General features: G+C 40.7%; 1 protein-coding gene across 4 annotated transcripts; it reads left to right on the forward strand.

The window, feature by feature from the left end:
* The first annotated feature begins 479 nt into the window (after positions 1 to 479).
* ca14 (carbonic anhydrase XIV) lies at positions 480 to 15,980 on the forward strand. 4 transcript variants are annotated; one of them, XM_070966643.1, is made up of 13 exons: positions 480 to 3,608; positions 3,931 to 3,954; positions 7,590 to 7,769; positions 8,015 to 8,160; positions 9,919 to 10,014; positions 10,374 to 10,440; positions 10,800 to 10,957; positions 11,147 to 11,273; positions 12,807 to 12,830; positions 13,004 to 13,088; positions 13,249 to 13,290; positions 14,137 to 14,190; positions 15,106 to 15,980. In XM_070966643.1, the coding sequence occupies exons 1-13, from the start codon at positions 3,323 to 3,325 to the stop codon at positions 15,215 to 15,217; spliced, it is 1,401 nt and encodes a 466-aa protein (XP_070822744.1). In that variant the 5' UTR covers positions 480 to 3,322; the 3' UTR covers positions 15,218 to 15,980. The 4 variants fall into 4 exon arrangements, with proteins under 4 accessions (XP_070822744.1, XP_070822747.1, XP_070822745.1 ...); XM_070966646.1 differs by having other exon boundaries at positions 13,249 to 13,282; XM_070966644.1 differs by lacking the exon at positions 13,249 to 13,290.
* The last annotated feature ends 257 nt before the right edge of the window (positions 15,981 to 16,237 follow it).

A 16,237-nucleotide genomic window follows, 5' to 3' on the forward strand; every position in this document is an offset into this window, starting at 1 on the left:
GTAGCCCGACAGGACATTATGGGTCAACCTATAGTTTGACCATAAATCACGTCGCCAAGCACTGACGTCTATTCAAAGCCAGAGAAAGTCTCTCTCCTCCTGCCGAGGCTGCAGCGTTGTCCGCCGCTCCCATTTGCGGAGCCGGGACATGTGTTCATCCGAATAAACAGGGATATTCACATGTCGGTGAGACGCTCCGCTGGCAGATTTGTGAATGAAATCAAACGACACGCCCACTGCCAAGACGCGGCCAATGGTGTGTAAAAATATTCTGACCACACCCCCTCAACGGAGCGCTGAGCGACCAATGAGAGGCCGGCAAATGTTATTGCTGTTGCATAATTTGGCTGAAGTGCTTCACGTTTAAGCGGGCCGGTACACAGTGTGAAAAGATGGAGAGTCAGAGGAGGTGGAGAGTGAATAAAACAGTGGTTTTCGTGCTATATATACAGACCTGTTAGTAGACTTTAGATAGTCATACACTCTGGCCCGAGGTTGCCTCGTGATGTGATTAGGGAAAAATAGCACGCAGCGGAAACAGGTGCGATTCGAATCTCTTATAGAAAGTAATCCAGACACTAATAATTTCTTTAAACGAGTTTTAAGGAGTTTCAGAAAAAGAATGCTGAATGAGAATGAGTTCGATAACGACTAATCATCATCATCATCATCATCATCATCATCATCATGGGCTAATCAATACTCTGATTAATTCAGAACCACTAATCTGAAATGAGACTCTATCTATCTATCTATCTATCTATCTATCTATCTATCTATCTATCTATCTATCTATCTATCTATCTATCTATCTATCTATCTATCTATCTATCTATCTATCTATCTATCTATCGAAAGCTCTTCTAGAGTTGTCACACTCAATGCAGTAAGTGATGTAACCTTTGCAGTTTTATTTTAATGTTTTAAGTTTATCCTTGACTCCAGAATGTGATGTAATCTAGATCAAAAGACTCTTGGCTGGATTGCCTTGGATTTTTTTAAAGGGGAAAGCCACCCTAAAAACAGAAAGGAAAAAATAACAACAACAAAAACAAAAACAGAAATAGGATTGTTTTTGAAATTTTGTGTGTGTGTGTGTGTGTGTGTGTGTGTGTGTGTGTGTGTGTGTGTGTGTGTGTGTGTGTGTGTGTGTGTGTGTGTGTGTGTGTGTGTGTGTCGGATGACAGCAGTTGTTCCAGGGTCAATGAAATAGGCTCAATAGGCTTCTTTGCTTTTGGATGCTACATTTTCTAATGGAGCTGTGAATCCTAGTTTCCCATCAAGATTGCCACTGTCGTTCCGTTATTCAGTTTTTATGAAGTACTTCCGGGCCTATAACCAATCTGGACAGCGTTGCAGAAAGCAATGACACTGTACATTCTGTTTTAGGGTGGATTAAAAAAAAAAAACAGCCCAAAACATGTAACGTGGAGAGGGCTCCCCCTAGTGTTAGAGAGTGGAGAAGTCTTTGAGATGTTCAAGTATATGTTCAGTTTATGTAACCTTTTGTTGTTGTTGTTGTTGTTTTCATATAGACACATGCTGTAAATCCAACTCACAGTCAGTCTTGGTCGGGATTACAAAACACCGAACAGAAAACATTTTTCTACACAGAATGATGCAACTTGATGATTGACAGAGACCACTGAATGTTGAACATCTCCACTAAAAAAACACACTGTATTTCAGGGAATCAGGCTTTGTTGGCTGTGCAGATCATTGACAATGAAAATAACAATGGGCCTTCTGCACAGCAGACATTTTGGCTTCTCATGGTAGGAAAAGCACAGGTGTCAAGAATAACAGTAAAGATGACTGTGTTTTATTGAAGAGTCCCAGTGAATCATGACCGTGTGACCGTGAGCCAGCGTGAACAGTAACTGAGCACCTTGGTGTTATCAGTCATTGTTAATTCAGTGATTTTCACCTGTGCTTTTAATCACCGTGACATGTCAAAATGTTTGTGAAAAAGGTCTTTAGACTACTGACATGACAAACAAAAATTGGAGGAAAAATTGCACACAAAAAACACAACTATGGTGTTTAATTCTGACCACTTAAACAGTTATATCAATGAAAATTTAGGAGCAGCCATGTGACTAAGAGCACTATTTTCTCGATTCTTTCCATTTACCTTAACTTCCCCCACAGTGATCAGCTCTGACAATTTTAGATCTTCTGTACATTAATACAGGATGAAGGGACAGTGTGTTGAAAAGCTTTTTGACTAATTCTGTTCTGTCTTTACGGACCAACATCTGTAGAATATCATGAGAGCCCAGACCAGACCCCCAGTGGGTGGGGGCAATATATTTAACATGATGTGATAAGATATGATATGATACCATACATAATATGAATCAGTTTTTGTTTGTCCTGAAAATGAAGCTATCCTTTGTTAATACAGAGACTACACATTACACAGTTCAATTCAATTCAATTCAATTTTATTTGTATCGCGCCAAATCACAACAGAAGTTGTCTCAGGACACAGTTACAAAGTCATTCATTTAAAATGGCCTTTTGCTCACCTAGGTTCCAACAAGCAGGATGGGACCCCAGCAAGGGGATTACTGGGGTAGGAAATAAGGAAAAAATATAATAAATAAATACCTGTATTTTATTATTGTCATTATTATGAACGTATATTTGTACTTTGGACCTCTAAAAGGTATTCAAGTTAAAGTTTCACTCTCGATTAACAGCATAAATGGAGCAATGTGTTATTCACATTTAACAATCCTATCGGACATTCTGTGAAAGGAGTATCACGCTTTAATCATGTATTACTTTGTATTAAGCAGTATAGCCAAGGATACTACTGTACCAGCCTGTGAGATTCTTCCTCACCCTCTCTATTAGTATTATCCAATAAGGTTATTAGGACAAATGAGGACTTCTTCTCACCCAGCTGTAATTTACAAGCACTTTTTGGAAAGTTCAGCAAGTCACATGCCTCCTCTCAGATCGACACATTCATTTCTCCCCTGCAGTCTGTGCATTTTTGCATTGTAAGCCCCCCCTTTCCCTCTTTTTTATTCACTCTGCTTTATCCCATTGCCATTTTTTTGCAGCCCACTCTTCACATGCAGTAACCTGCTTTCCTCGGCCCTGTCCCTCTCTCTGTCCTCTCACCCACTGTTGTATCGCTCTCCTTTTTTCAGCAGCGAACATTGAATTAGTTCTCACCCACTGGTCCCTCTTTGCAGTCTTGTTCCCCCCCTGATTTCTCCCCCACCTCTGCCCACTCTTTCTCTTCTCTCTTTTCTTTTCATACTTTCTCTCCATCCGCCTGTTGCTGAGACCTGTTCCAGTGGCCTGTATGCCAGAGTGGAGCCAGCATGTAACATCCACACTCTGGCTGTTAAACCGAGCTGTGGCAGGTGGGATCGCTGGACCCAGTCAGTCTCCCCCCGCTTCCCTCTCTCTCTCTCTCTCCGTCTCTCTCTCTCTCTCTCTCTCTCTCTCTCTTTTCGTCTCGCTCCTTATCTCTCCGTCCACTTGTATTCATTTCTGTGTATGGACAAGGAGGGCGAACATGGGCTCTTTGGGTCTCTTTATCCTTCTTATGCCTCTGTGTTTCCAGTGGACAGCTGCCCCTGCTCCTGGTAAGGTCTTAATTAATATATTAATCAGCATCATGTGAGATTTGTTTTGCTCTGATATTGGTGTTGTAGATTGTTTTGGGTGTTTCAGTGTGAGTTGTGGTAAAACTGAGTAGATTTGGGTCGTATGTGAGAACTTGTAGATTAGAAATGATGGACAGAGAGTTAGAAATGTGTAAAAAAAAAAAAAAAAATCTATAATCAAATATTTAATGTCACAGATATGATGCTTCATGGTCAGTCTTTGTTGGAAACCACTGTGAACCTATATGATTGCTGGCTAAAATCAGATTTTTAGGAGTTTTTCTCTTTTGTCATTTTTCAGAGGAAGTTACCTGGACCTACACTGGTAAGTTCAAGTTAACTTGTAGAGCAAAATCTCATGCAAAAGCAATTCAAAGTGTCACAAAGAGTGTTAAAAAAACAAAATACACAGGGGGTGGATGATAATATGGAGATGTAAAATATATTCAATAATCTGGGTACTATTAAGAGCTTCATAGACCAGGAGCACACTCCTGAAGTCAATTCTGTAATACATAGGACGTGAGTGGAGACATTTGACATAGCAGATTTTTTTTGTCCTGGTCCAGCAGTTTAGTGCCTGATACAGGATGACTTGTGGTGATCTAGTCTGATAATAACAAAGGATGCGTTTTGAATGAAACTCTGCACACGCAGCCTTTTCACCCTGACTTCACTCCATACGTTAAACTTTCATCTCTAAAACATCTGAACTCTCATAAAAGCATCTGTAAGTTGGGTAGGATTTGTGCTTTTCCACCCCTCATATCTCCAAACCCTGCTCCCTCTGTTTTCCTCTACTTGCCTCTCTGTCTGTATTAGTTACAGTTCAACAAGCTGGCATGAGCACAGCAGTCACACAGAGATGATGAAGGGGTGGTGGGAGATGGAGAGGAAGAAAGCAAGAAAAAGGCCGATAGAGAGGCAGGCGGAGGGAGGCAGGTGCATGAGGATGAGGGTGTTGGACAGAGAGAGGGAGATGGGACGGGATTAAGCAAAAGCATACCAAATTGTGCCCTTATTGTTGCAGCGCACAATAACCTATGTGTTTATTGTGTTGTGGACGCACACTAGCTGCCTATGCCGTGGACAATGACATTGTGGGAATGAATGGGGCACACAGACCACCACTCTCTGCATGTATTCAGGAGAGCAGCACCGATGTACAGTACATACAGAAAGCAAACTGTGGAGGCTGTGCCTGGAGCAAACCGGAGTCTATACACACGCCATGTAGGCATTATCAGAACAGATATGGTGCAGAAACATGTCGGGCAGTCTTAGACTCGTAGCCAAAATGTTGAGTGATACATGTCTTGCATTCAGTTACCTTTGGTTTTTGCCCTGAATTTTCAAAATAAAAGTCACTGGGGTTCATGGACGGTGCTCAGATGAGTGTGTTGCGGGGCATGTTGTGTGACACAGTATTGCATGATGTGGCCTTGGTGAGCCGTTAGCTGAAGTGGTAAGTTAGTTTTGATAGGCACAACAGTTTTCCTACACAAAAGAGCAGAATTACAGGCTTTCAGAGATGCTTCTTTCCAATAGAGATGAGAAATGCAGAGCTGTGTCAAGTGATCGAGGGACAGTCGGTCCCACATTCCATCATTTCCTCATCATTTTCTAAGTGAGGGAATCTGCATGTGTGTGTCTTTGTTCCCGGCTGTATTCAGGACAGGGGTAGCATGGTAGGGAGAGGTAGAGCGGGCGTGCAGGGTCAGAATTTTCGGCCTCCGGTTGCCATGGAGACCTCCATGACAACCAATGGCGGGGCCACGGGACTCACTTTTGAAGTTGGGTCTTGGTGCGGGGCTGTGCTGTGGAGAGCAGTGAGGGGTGCGGGACGGAGAAGAGATTGGAAGTGCAAGATGGGAGTTACAGGCACTGGGAGAGCAGTGGGGGGGAAGATGTGTTTACATCAGTAATGTAAAGACCCCTCCTCACATTGTGTGTGCAGAGAGAGAGGGAAGACTGGGCCTTTACCCTTTGACTGTGCTCATGTGGTAGTTGTTGAGGCTGAAACCATGATGGGTGGTTTGCAAACACGGTACAGTAATTATATGCACTCTGTCTCTCTGTTAATACATAAACACAGATGCATGTTATTAAAAACTTCAACATTTGCAAAACCTGCAGCGGGAAATATATGATTGGATACTTTTTTCACACTGCTCACATTTCTTTGTGTGTAAAAAGTGTCAGCAGTGCGCCTGGTTTCTAAAGCATTCCTTTCCTTGCAATTGAAATTCAGATTCTTTGACTAACATGTCACTCTCTTTTTCTTTCAGACTCTTTTTTCTCACTTTCTTCTATTATGCAGTTGGGGAGACCACTTTCTTTTTTGCTCAGTGAACCAGGGCCTCAGTCACTCTCCTCTCCCACAGTTATTTTCTCAATATTTCTGTCCATCTTTTCATTAAACTCCAAGGTTTAAGTTCAATGAAGTTCAAGTTTCAAAATGATTTTCAAATAGAGCATATTTATCACATAAGCATACAGTGTAGCATTAGCTGTAGAGGACCTGCTATATGCAGCAGATGTGTCAAATAATCTGTATGTTGTTACATGTTGCCACCTTCAATCTTATGTTGGTGTACAACATTTCTACATTTTCCCAAACATTTAACATTATTATCATTTTATCACTAATCAGGTTGTCATTTTATGTTTTTTCCCCACTGAATTCAGTTGATTTAGTATGTTTGAGAGCCATTTTTGACATTTAAAACCACAAAAACAAATTTAAATTCTACATTTTTTGTTTGTTCTGAAAGATACTCCAAACAAAATAGTGTTTATATGGTAAAAAAAAATAACATTTCTCTGGAAAGAAGAATGGGAAACTCAACTCAATAATAATTATCTCACCTATTAATTTATATAAGACTTAAAAAAAAATCTCATCTCAATGCCAGGCTTAGAAAAAAATCATATTGCTCAAAACAAGATTAAATGTTTTTTTGTTGAAAATGTTCTTCTTCTTTTTTTTTTAATTTTTAATTTTACATTAATTGTGACAAAAAATTTGCAGGTATTCAACACACCATTTTCATTTATTGGTATTTGCAAGACCTTATGAGGCTGATCCATTTCTGTCATTTAACAATGATTTTGAATATATCAAGACATCTGGATAATACTATAAAACCAAGGTTGGAAGAGGTGATATGAGGCTGAATATTATGTACTGTTTATGTTGTGGCGTGTCGTTTGACATTCGTTTTTCAAGTTGACCTGCTTTTGTTGGTAGGAACTCATGTCTGTGAGTTTCTTGGTTTCGTAGGGGGTCCGTGTCTGCATCTGAGTTTGATTTTAAGTTTAGTGTTGATCCAGAGCAGCAGTCATTCAGTACAGTCAGTCACAGACATGCTTTACATATACTAGGCTTTAAGCGGCTGTTATGACTATTGTGAAACTCTCAAACTTTAAGTTATTAATTCACGTAAAAACTGAATTTTCCTGTTGTATTTGGTTGAGGTGGAGCTCATTTTGGCCTATGTTGTATTGGGCTGTAACTAACGATTGTTTTCATCATGGATTAATCTGTTGATTACTTCTCCATTAATCAATTGGTTGTTTGGTTTGTAAAAATATCGAAAATTGTCACCTTCACCCTGCTTGCTATGTCCAACCCACAGTCTAAACCTCAATAATACTAAAAATAAATGAAAATTAATTAAAATTAACTAGTAACTACAGCTGCCAGATAAATGGAGTAAAGTAAAAAGTACAATATTTCTCTCTGTGATGTAGTGGAGTAGAACTTGTACTCAAGAACAGTAGATGAGTAAATGTACTTCATTACATTCCACAACTGCTGTGACCCTAAAGAGAACACCGAGGAATAATTGTCTCGTCTAATTAGAGACTGATCAATGGAGGCTTTTCACTGAATGACTGGGAGCCAGTGGGCTGTGTGATTAGGTGACATCATTGTTTCTGTCTTCTCTCCTGTCAAAGGCTTGGTGGGTCAGTCTGAGTGGTCAGAGTACTTCCCTGACTGCGGCGGTACTTCTCAGTCCCCCGTCGACGTGGTAAGCACCCAGACTAAATATGACCCCAGTCTGATCCCTCTGACTCCGCTGGGCTACAGCCAGCACGGCCACATGCCCTTCACTCTGTACAATAATGGACACACAGGTAACTATGGCAGCCAGCTGATCTCTTCCAGGTATCCGAGCAGCCTTACGGTTGATCTGTTTATTCTGCACCATCCTCAGTTGTAACCTGGTAGCAACCTTTTTACTCCCCATTGATAAATTCAGTTCATATTTAAGATTCCGTGCATTCATTTTGAAGAAATGCCTTCCGCGTACGTTGTGTTCAGTTTTTCTTTTCTGTTGAACTCGGAGAGGGAACTCTTGTTTTGCTCTTCTCTCCATCAGCGGTGATTGAGCTGCCAGACTGGATGGGGCTGGCGGGGCTGCCGTGGCTCTTTACGGCTGTGCAAATGCACCTCCACTGGGGCAGCGGCGGCCCGAGTCACGGGGGCAGCGAACACACCATCAACGGACAGAGCGCTGATGCAGAGGTATGTTTAAAAAGATGAGACTTGAGTTAAGGGGTCAGTCGAGGCCACTGGCCACAGTAGTTTTCTAAGACTGTCAAGATTTTATATAAAGGGATGTGTGTGATCATTGTTATCGAAGAGGATGAAAAAGGTTTTTAATAATATGAAGTTGATGAGGTGACATTTGTGCAGGTGAGAGAATGAGAACAATCTGGGCTGAATGATCATTTGTGAAAAGAAGACACAGCATGGTGTTGACACAGCATGAAACCAGGTAGACAGACCACGTTTCAGCTGCCGTACAGTGTTTTATTCTTGCTTATCAAGGAACAAGTACAGTAAGAGAGACTGAGGAGCATATAATTATCTGTTTGCACAATTAACTTTCTAAATTTTGGAGACAGGCGAGATTTAATTGAGCCTTTACAATAATACAAAGAATTAACAGGTTAAAAATGGATTACTCTGCAGATTTCAGCAGTACATGAACACATTTCTACAGGACACACACACCTAGCAGTGTGCAGTGTTTGCTACGAGCTGCAGTGCCCAGCTGTTTTAGGAAATGATTAAAAAAAAATTTAAACTTCAGATGAATGTTGCAGAGAGCTGTAGCAGTTAGACGATTAATCGATTATTAACAGAGAATTAATGTGCAAATATTTTAATAGTTGATGAATTGTTTCAGTCATTTTTTAAGTAAAAATGCTAAGTGTTCACTGGTTCCAGCCTCTGAAATGTGATGATGTCCCTGTTTCTCTTGGCCATATGTAACAGTGATTTAAACAGAAAATCACAAGGTTTTAGTCTGATAAAGCAACTGAATTGAATACATAACAGTGGTCTCTGACCCACTACATTGTTGGTATTTCTCTTGAAATCTTTGGTTAACACTGAGAAATTTGAGTCCCTTTCTTTCTTTCTTTCTTTCTTTCTTTCTTTCTTTCTTTCTTTCTTTCTTTCTTTCTTTCTTTCTTTCTTTCTTTCTTTACTGCTCCTCTGTGACTATATCTCCTTTTTTTTTACCTCATGCTTTCTTTTTGTCTCGCACACAAATCTGTTATGGCTTTGTGAGCTTGGATTCCTTTTCTGGTTTACTGAGGGATAGAGATGGAAACACTGAATAGACATCCCGTAGAGTAGCCGAGAGAAAGGTGCAGGGACGGAGCAACAGATGAGGAAGTTTTACGATAGATTTGCGGTTGATTAAAATAAACTAAAAAAATAAACACCCTAAAAAAGAAAAGCTCAAACAGAAGAATAAGCTTTGGGTGGAGAGGAGAAAGACTGCAGAAGGATTAAACCGTCTCAGCACCTCACTTCCTGTCCATCTGTCAGTGTCCAGGTATGCCAACACAGGTTTCTTCAGGGGTCAGCGGTTGGAGAGGAGGAGGAAGCATGAGGGAGTTAAAGCAGATTAAAAAGACGAAATCATGCAGTGATGAAACAATGAGATGAAAAAAACACAAAATGAAGGAGAGGGCAAATCTGACTTAAAAACACTCGGCAGGTCATGCATGAGCGGTGTTATTACATAATGAGATAATTAAGCTTTTGGTCATTCACATCACATCATACACGTCTCCTCGGTGCTCTTTATTTTTCTTCTGTCATAATCTGAGAAGGAAAACTGAGTTTGCAAGCAGCTCTCCTTCTCCCAGTCTCTCTCTCTCTCTCTCTCTCTCTCTCTCTCTCGTTTTCTAATCGTCAGCCATCATGAGGACAAGGACAAGGACCAGGATGTCTTTCTTGCTCTGACAATGTTCTTCTTCTCTCCAGCTGCATGTGGTGCACTACAACTCCGAGCTCTACCCCAACATGTCCACAGCCATGACACAGAGGGACGGCTTGGCTGTTTTAGGAATTCTCATTGTGGTAATAAAGCAGTACAAATAAACAGCAGCAACACGCATGATTTAATTATGAAAGAATAAGAAGAAGAGTCATTCTCTGAGCCTTCAGCTGGAGTATTTTGACCAATGTAATAAACGGCACCACTTTATATTAAGGTATACACATTCATCATTCAACAACCTCCTAATTAATGCTTCTTCATAGTAAGTAAGGAAGTTGTTGGACATGAATCCCAACCATAACCCATAATAACCCTAAAGCCCAGAGTACACCCTAATTCCAATATGCATGCCAACAAGCAACCAGTTAATAGTGAATATGTGCACCTTAATATATAGTGTGACCTAATAAACATTTAAGCCTGAGTTTTGGTTTCTCAGACAGGTGAGGAGACCAACCCGGCATTCAACAGCATCCTCAACTACCTGAACCGCGTCAGACATGCTGGTAAGTCTACGTGAGAGTCCTAAAAACACCAAATTCCTTTACATACTAATTTATAATTGAGTGTTTTCTTCTAAATCAAACAGTGTCTTAAAAGCTGAGTGAGCGCCTTTTCCCTTCTCTTTTTCTCTCACTACTAAGTAATTTGCAGTTTGCATTTTCAGACATTGAATATAAATGGATTCTCCACGCCGCTGGTCACAGTCCGTTGAATAGATATGATAATGATGACGTGTCAGAGAAGAATTTGTTTTTCTTCTGTGTGCTGCTGCAGCCAAACGTTTTGATGATATTTGACTGTAGCACTAGCATCTGTAAGACTTCACTTATATATTTTTTCTCCTCCTTACACCCACTGGCAGATCAGAAGGTGTCCATCCCAGCCTTTGACGTCCAGTCTCTGCTCCCGAAGGATCTGGAACGCTACTATCGCTACAATGGCTCCCTGACAACACCGCCCTGCTACCAGAGTGTGATCTGGACACTGTTGCATGAGAGGGTTCAAATCTCAAAAGCACAGGTAAAGCTGAGGCACTTTTTATCCATGGTGGCTCTCAACCTGATCCAACGTGCTTTGAAACCCTCCACAGACTGTTGATGTGTATATTTTCACTCTCTACATTCAGTTTAATGTCAGTCTGTTGAATTTTACTTTCTGTTCTAAGTTTCGCGCCTCAGGACTGTAATAATTTGCTTTTTCCAACTGCAGCTGCTGAAGATGGAGACGATACTTTACTCGAGTAAAGCTGAAGATGCAGACAGGATGCTGCTGCAGGACAACTACCGTGCCACACAGCCACTCAACCACAGGGTCGTCTTCACCTCCTTCACTGCAGGTTAGACAGACTGAGCATGTGCGACAAGATAATTGGTGTAAAAAATGACAGCCACTCACCCAAGTTGACCGCTGACGTGAAAGATAAACACATGCTGCGTTCAGAATCAGGCATTTGCCTTTAAATTAAAGAGCATAATTTTTTGGTTTTTCAATTATGACCCAATTAGCGCAATATATGCAGTAGTGAAGGAATTATTCATTACGTAAGTAAAGGTACTAATACCACATTGTAAAATACTCCATTACAAGTAAACAGTTACATAAAAGTTTGTAAGTCTAAACAGAAAGATGTACTCAAAGTATTGAAAAGTACTCAGCTCAGTAATATGACTTAGTAACATGTCGCCTGTGACTGTTCCTATTATGTATTATATCATTAAATTATTTTTTACTTTAATATGCATTAATTTTAATGCAGGATTTTACTGTTATAGTTTATCTGGGGTGGAGCTATTTTAACAACTTCATTTAGGGCTGTAATGGATGATTATTTTAATTATAAATTAATAAATCTATTGTTTAGTTTGTAAAGGAATCAGAAAATAATAAGTAAATGTTTTTGCAAATACCCAGAGCCCAAAGTGAAACATCACAGCAAAATTCAGAACTACTAAAAATGAACAATAAAACATATGTATTATTTGGAATAATATTGTAAAATTATTTAATCAGTTATCACAGTAGTTGACCTTTAATATTATCCTCTAAGATGTAGTGAAGCAGCAGTATAAAGCTGGATAAAAAGCAAAAATTCAAGTACAAGTACCTCAAATTTGTAATCAAGTACAGTGCTTGACTAAACGTACTTTCCATCTCTGAATATATGATCAATTTATTCTTTCAAATCACACAAATGTGAACTAGCAAAGGTGAGAAGCTGCTGTGTTTCACCCCAACAACACGTAGTTGGATTGTATCGCCAGCATGCTGCTAATAATGAAAACCACAATAACAAGCCAGTGGGTGGCCGTGGAGACCAAAGCTAGCAATTAGCACAACCCATGCAAAGTGGAATGTGGAGAGAAATGTGGGAATATTAAGGATTACCGGTGACTTTGTCTGAGGGGAAAGAGCCTTTGTAGGGCAGGAGTAGAGAGAGAGAGAGACAGAAATAAAGGGGAGGTGGTGGAAAAGCACAGGGGAGCTGTGTTTGTTTGCGAGCTGATTAGAGAAAAGGATTTGCAAAAACGAAACACTGACTCCATTGTTATCACGCGAGCCTAACTGAGAAAAAGAGAGAGGAAAAAGAAAGACAGCGAAGTGAAAGAGGGAGACAGAGTGGTAGACAAAGACAAAGGAGAAAGAATTTGTGTAAAGTGCTCATTGTAGTGAGTGACTGAACTGGAAGGCCTGTGATATCAGCACTGCTGTCAAAGGCAGCAACACTGACTAGACATAACATTTTACAAACAGCTGAGCAGCAGATTCTGCTGAGATAAACCAGCAAATTAATGTGTCAGAACGGTGTGACAGAAAGATGAAGTCTGCTGTGACTTTTCCACTCATTTATTCCGTCTTTTATTTGTCGTAGAATCGGGGAAGGAGCTCTCCTCCGGTAAGACTACGTGTGATTTTCCTTCACGTTTTTGAAAATAAAGTAGCAGTCCGGCCGATGCTACTGCTGATCACATCTCTTGATAGTAATTGTTTAACCGCTCTGATCCATGGTTGTATTTTTGGAGGATTTCCTTCATCCGTCACGCCTCTTTGTGTGCTCTCCTTCCGCAGGTGAAGTCACAGCTATAGTAATAGGAGTGATGTGTGGCTGTGTGGGCCTGGCAGTCATCATTCGCTTCATTGTGAAGACGATACGGTAAGGAGCTTTGCTCTGCTGCCTGGTCGTGTCAGAGGCAGACACTGGCCACCGCTCTGCTGCTGTTCTGGTTTAACTGGGTGATCTGCAGGAACTGTGGGAGCAGTCACTATGGAAACATCCAGTCTCCTCTCATTCTCCATCTCCTATCTCTTGGCAGATTTTTTACACTCCTCCACCGTGAAACAGTCGTGGTAAACAGGTGGTTTACCTGATCTCAGTACTGACAAGGATGCTCGGCTCGCACTGACAGTGTTGTTTTTGTGACTTTCTCTTCTTGTGCTTGTCAGATATCCTTAAGCGCAGATCTTGGATTTTCTTTTACGAGAAACTCAAAGAGGAGGCCTGTGTGCCCACAGTCGTGTGTGTACACTGCAGCGACGGATGAGATTATGTTGAGTCAGTCTGACCAACACTCTCACATGGCTGTTACTGGCTGATTTTGGCTTACGACAGATGTATTGGTATTGGCCTCGTTGCTTGGGTGCTAATGGAAATGTCAGTAAATCCTCTTTGCAAAGTTTCACCATAAAAGTTTCAAGTAACCCCTAAGATCAGCGCTGAGGATAATCTCTGCTGCAATAACATGGCTGTTTCCAAATACTCGTATTATTTTCTTTCATTCTTACCACTGATTGATGAACGTAAGTGGTGAGTTTCCCCGTGTCCCACCAGTCAGCGATTTAACCTTTCCACTGCTTTGATCAGGGGTTCCCAAAGTTGCCATACATGTGTTACCTCAGAGTCAGGACAAAAATATGATTGTCATTATTGCACATGTGAGATCTCTGATTCCTGTAATCTCTTCTCTCTGTGTAATCTCCAGATGAGATTACAGTGAAATCATGATGCTCCTGATTGTTCTAGGTGTCCCCTGGATCCTTGTGAAGACGCCTCCAGGCTGCATCCCGCTTTGGGAACCGCTGGCTTTCATAATGTCAATCAGACAAGTGCAATTACTTTAAAAATGTCACCTCCAACCCTTCTATCTAATGAGAAATGTTGAATCTGATTTGAACATGTGATTCTGTCTTTTGATCTGCGACAGCTCTACCTCTAGCTGGGACGTCCTACACAGTAACCGGCCTGCTCCCATGCCAAGGTCACCGTTCAAAACCTTAACTTCCAAGAGTTAGATGCCTGACCACATCTCTTTAACCACCCATTCATACTGACTTATGCTCTGGAGCTAGACTTTAACACCTCTCTTAGGCTGGAGATATACCTGTTTTTAACAATGCATTCACATGCAAATGAAAGCTGCCCCTGCGTCTGTTTGGAGCGTTGCTTTTTCAAAGATTAACACTATGCGTACATAAGATGCATTACGGCCATGATCAGAATTAACAAAAGAGTTACCATGAGTGTCACCATGTTTTATAGCTTACATTGCACATTACATTGTGCTTCCATACAGTTTGAGTTGTCTGGTGTGCCCTCTAGTGGCATCCTCCTTTAACATACATATTAAGTAGGCAATTATGTGAACAACTGCGATCAAGATGCAGCCAGTTGTCTCCGAGAATGTGTGGTTAAAAATCAATTATATTTCCAACCTTAGAGCATTAGCGATTCTTTAACATCAGTCTATACTAGGAAGATTAATCCTGTAATCCTGAAGTTTTAGGTGTTTTGTGAGCTGGCCGTTGATGCAGTGACATGAGACATTCTGCCTCTGTCGCAGCTGCAACATGTCAGCTAAACAACTCTAAAGTATACTGGAAAGGTGGCTGCTGAAGAAGAGATGCTCCACTGTTGAAACGCTGGAGATGTGGACATCTACACTGACATATTTCTTCCCTCTTATCATATAGCATGTCTATGTCTTGGTGGTTTAAAACACTTTTTATACATGTAACATTTAAGGCTCTGCCAGTTATTTCATAGCTTACTAGAGTCCATGTATTCTCTAACAACTAAGGGACCTCTGCTGGACAAAATAACAAACTACACTGACAGCCGACTTCCAGCGTATGGGATGACTCAGTCGTAATGATTCTTCCATTTGATGTTTCAGGATGAAAGAACCGGAAAAGGCAAAAGAGAAAAAACAAGACGTGGCTCTGAACACAACCTCTGAAGGAGAAAAGAAAGAAGAACCGTCGCCGCCTCCACAAACTGAGCCCTAGCTGACAGCACAGTCCACCTCAGGGCTCGTCCAGGCACTTGCAAACACAGTTACAGAAGGGCAACAGGACAAACCGTTGCATAGAGTAAACTGGACACGGGACAAATCACCTGCTGCCCTGATCATTTAACTGTTTTCAGTAGTTCTTTTTTCCACCCAGATTCAGTGATGTTGGCAGTCGTGGTGTCAGACATTTTTTTCCGTTTGCACATGAAGCACTTGGTTTAAACATGTCAGTTTGCTGGCTCTGACTCGTATGTCTGCTCTTGCAATGCTTGGGATGCATAATTGGTTCATGTAAATACTTTGTATGATATATTTTGTTTTATTGTTTCACATGTTCAGCTGTTATATCATCTTGTTCATCCTGCCTTGAAGCACAAGCACACTGCACTGAATGAAATGTAATAGACTTGTGAAATGCTTACCTGTGAATTCAGGCCCAATGTAATATTATTATTTTCTTTTGCCTCAAGAATTTAGCATACACACAAATTTGGGCAGTTTGGTATTAAAACACCACCAAAAAAATTAGAAATGAACTATGAAGGTCTTAAGGGATTTTAAGTGTTTAGTATAAACTGATGTTGTCCAAACATTCTGGCTCAATTTAGCATATTATGTTGTAAATGAATGAGTTATATTTATGTACATGTGTTCACTCTATTAGGAAAATGATTTTTGGTGCCATATATCATCATTTTTTGCTGTACATAACTCGTCAACATTGGCACCTCATTAAAATACTTGAACGTTAACCTCACCAGCTTTGATTTCTGCATTGTGTGTGAGACAATAATCACATTACACACAGGTAGTAGATCCAGTTCAGACCTGAATTACCTCAAGCAATCTAGTAAACTCTGTATTTTAAAGGTTCAAGACAGTTATTGCCTCTAATCTCATTTCTGTTTGCAGCAGAGGGGACTGAGTCACGCAGTCCAAGTGAAGATGAATTTGGTTTGGCAGCTTCATAAGACTTGCAGTTCGACTGTGACTTTAATGACTTGTGACTGCAGGT

The sequence above is a fragment of the Chaetodon trifascialis genome, chromosome 7, assembly GCF_039877785.1.
Source record: "Chaetodon trifascialis isolate fChaTrf1 chromosome 7, fChaTrf1.hap1, whole genome shotgun sequence".
In the NCBI taxonomy this organism is placed as follows: Eukaryota; Metazoa; Chordata; class Actinopteri; order Chaetodontiformes; family Chaetodontidae; genus Chaetodon; species Chaetodon trifascialis.

Excerpts from the sequence above, each read along its gene's own strand:
- ca14 (XM_070966643.1), top strand. The coding sequence starts at position 3,323 with ATGCCAGAGTGGAGCCAGCATGTAACATCCACACTCTGGCTGTTAAAC. Across the intron at positions 12,831-13,003 it reads GGGGAAGGAGCTCTCCTCCG|GTGAAGTCACAGCTATAGTA; the intron begins GTAAGACTACGT and ends CTCCTTCCGCAG. Across the intron at positions 13,291-14,136 it reads GAAACAGTCGTGGTAAACAG|CTCTACCTCTAGCTGGGACG; the intron begins GTGGTTTACCTG and ends GATCTGCGACAG.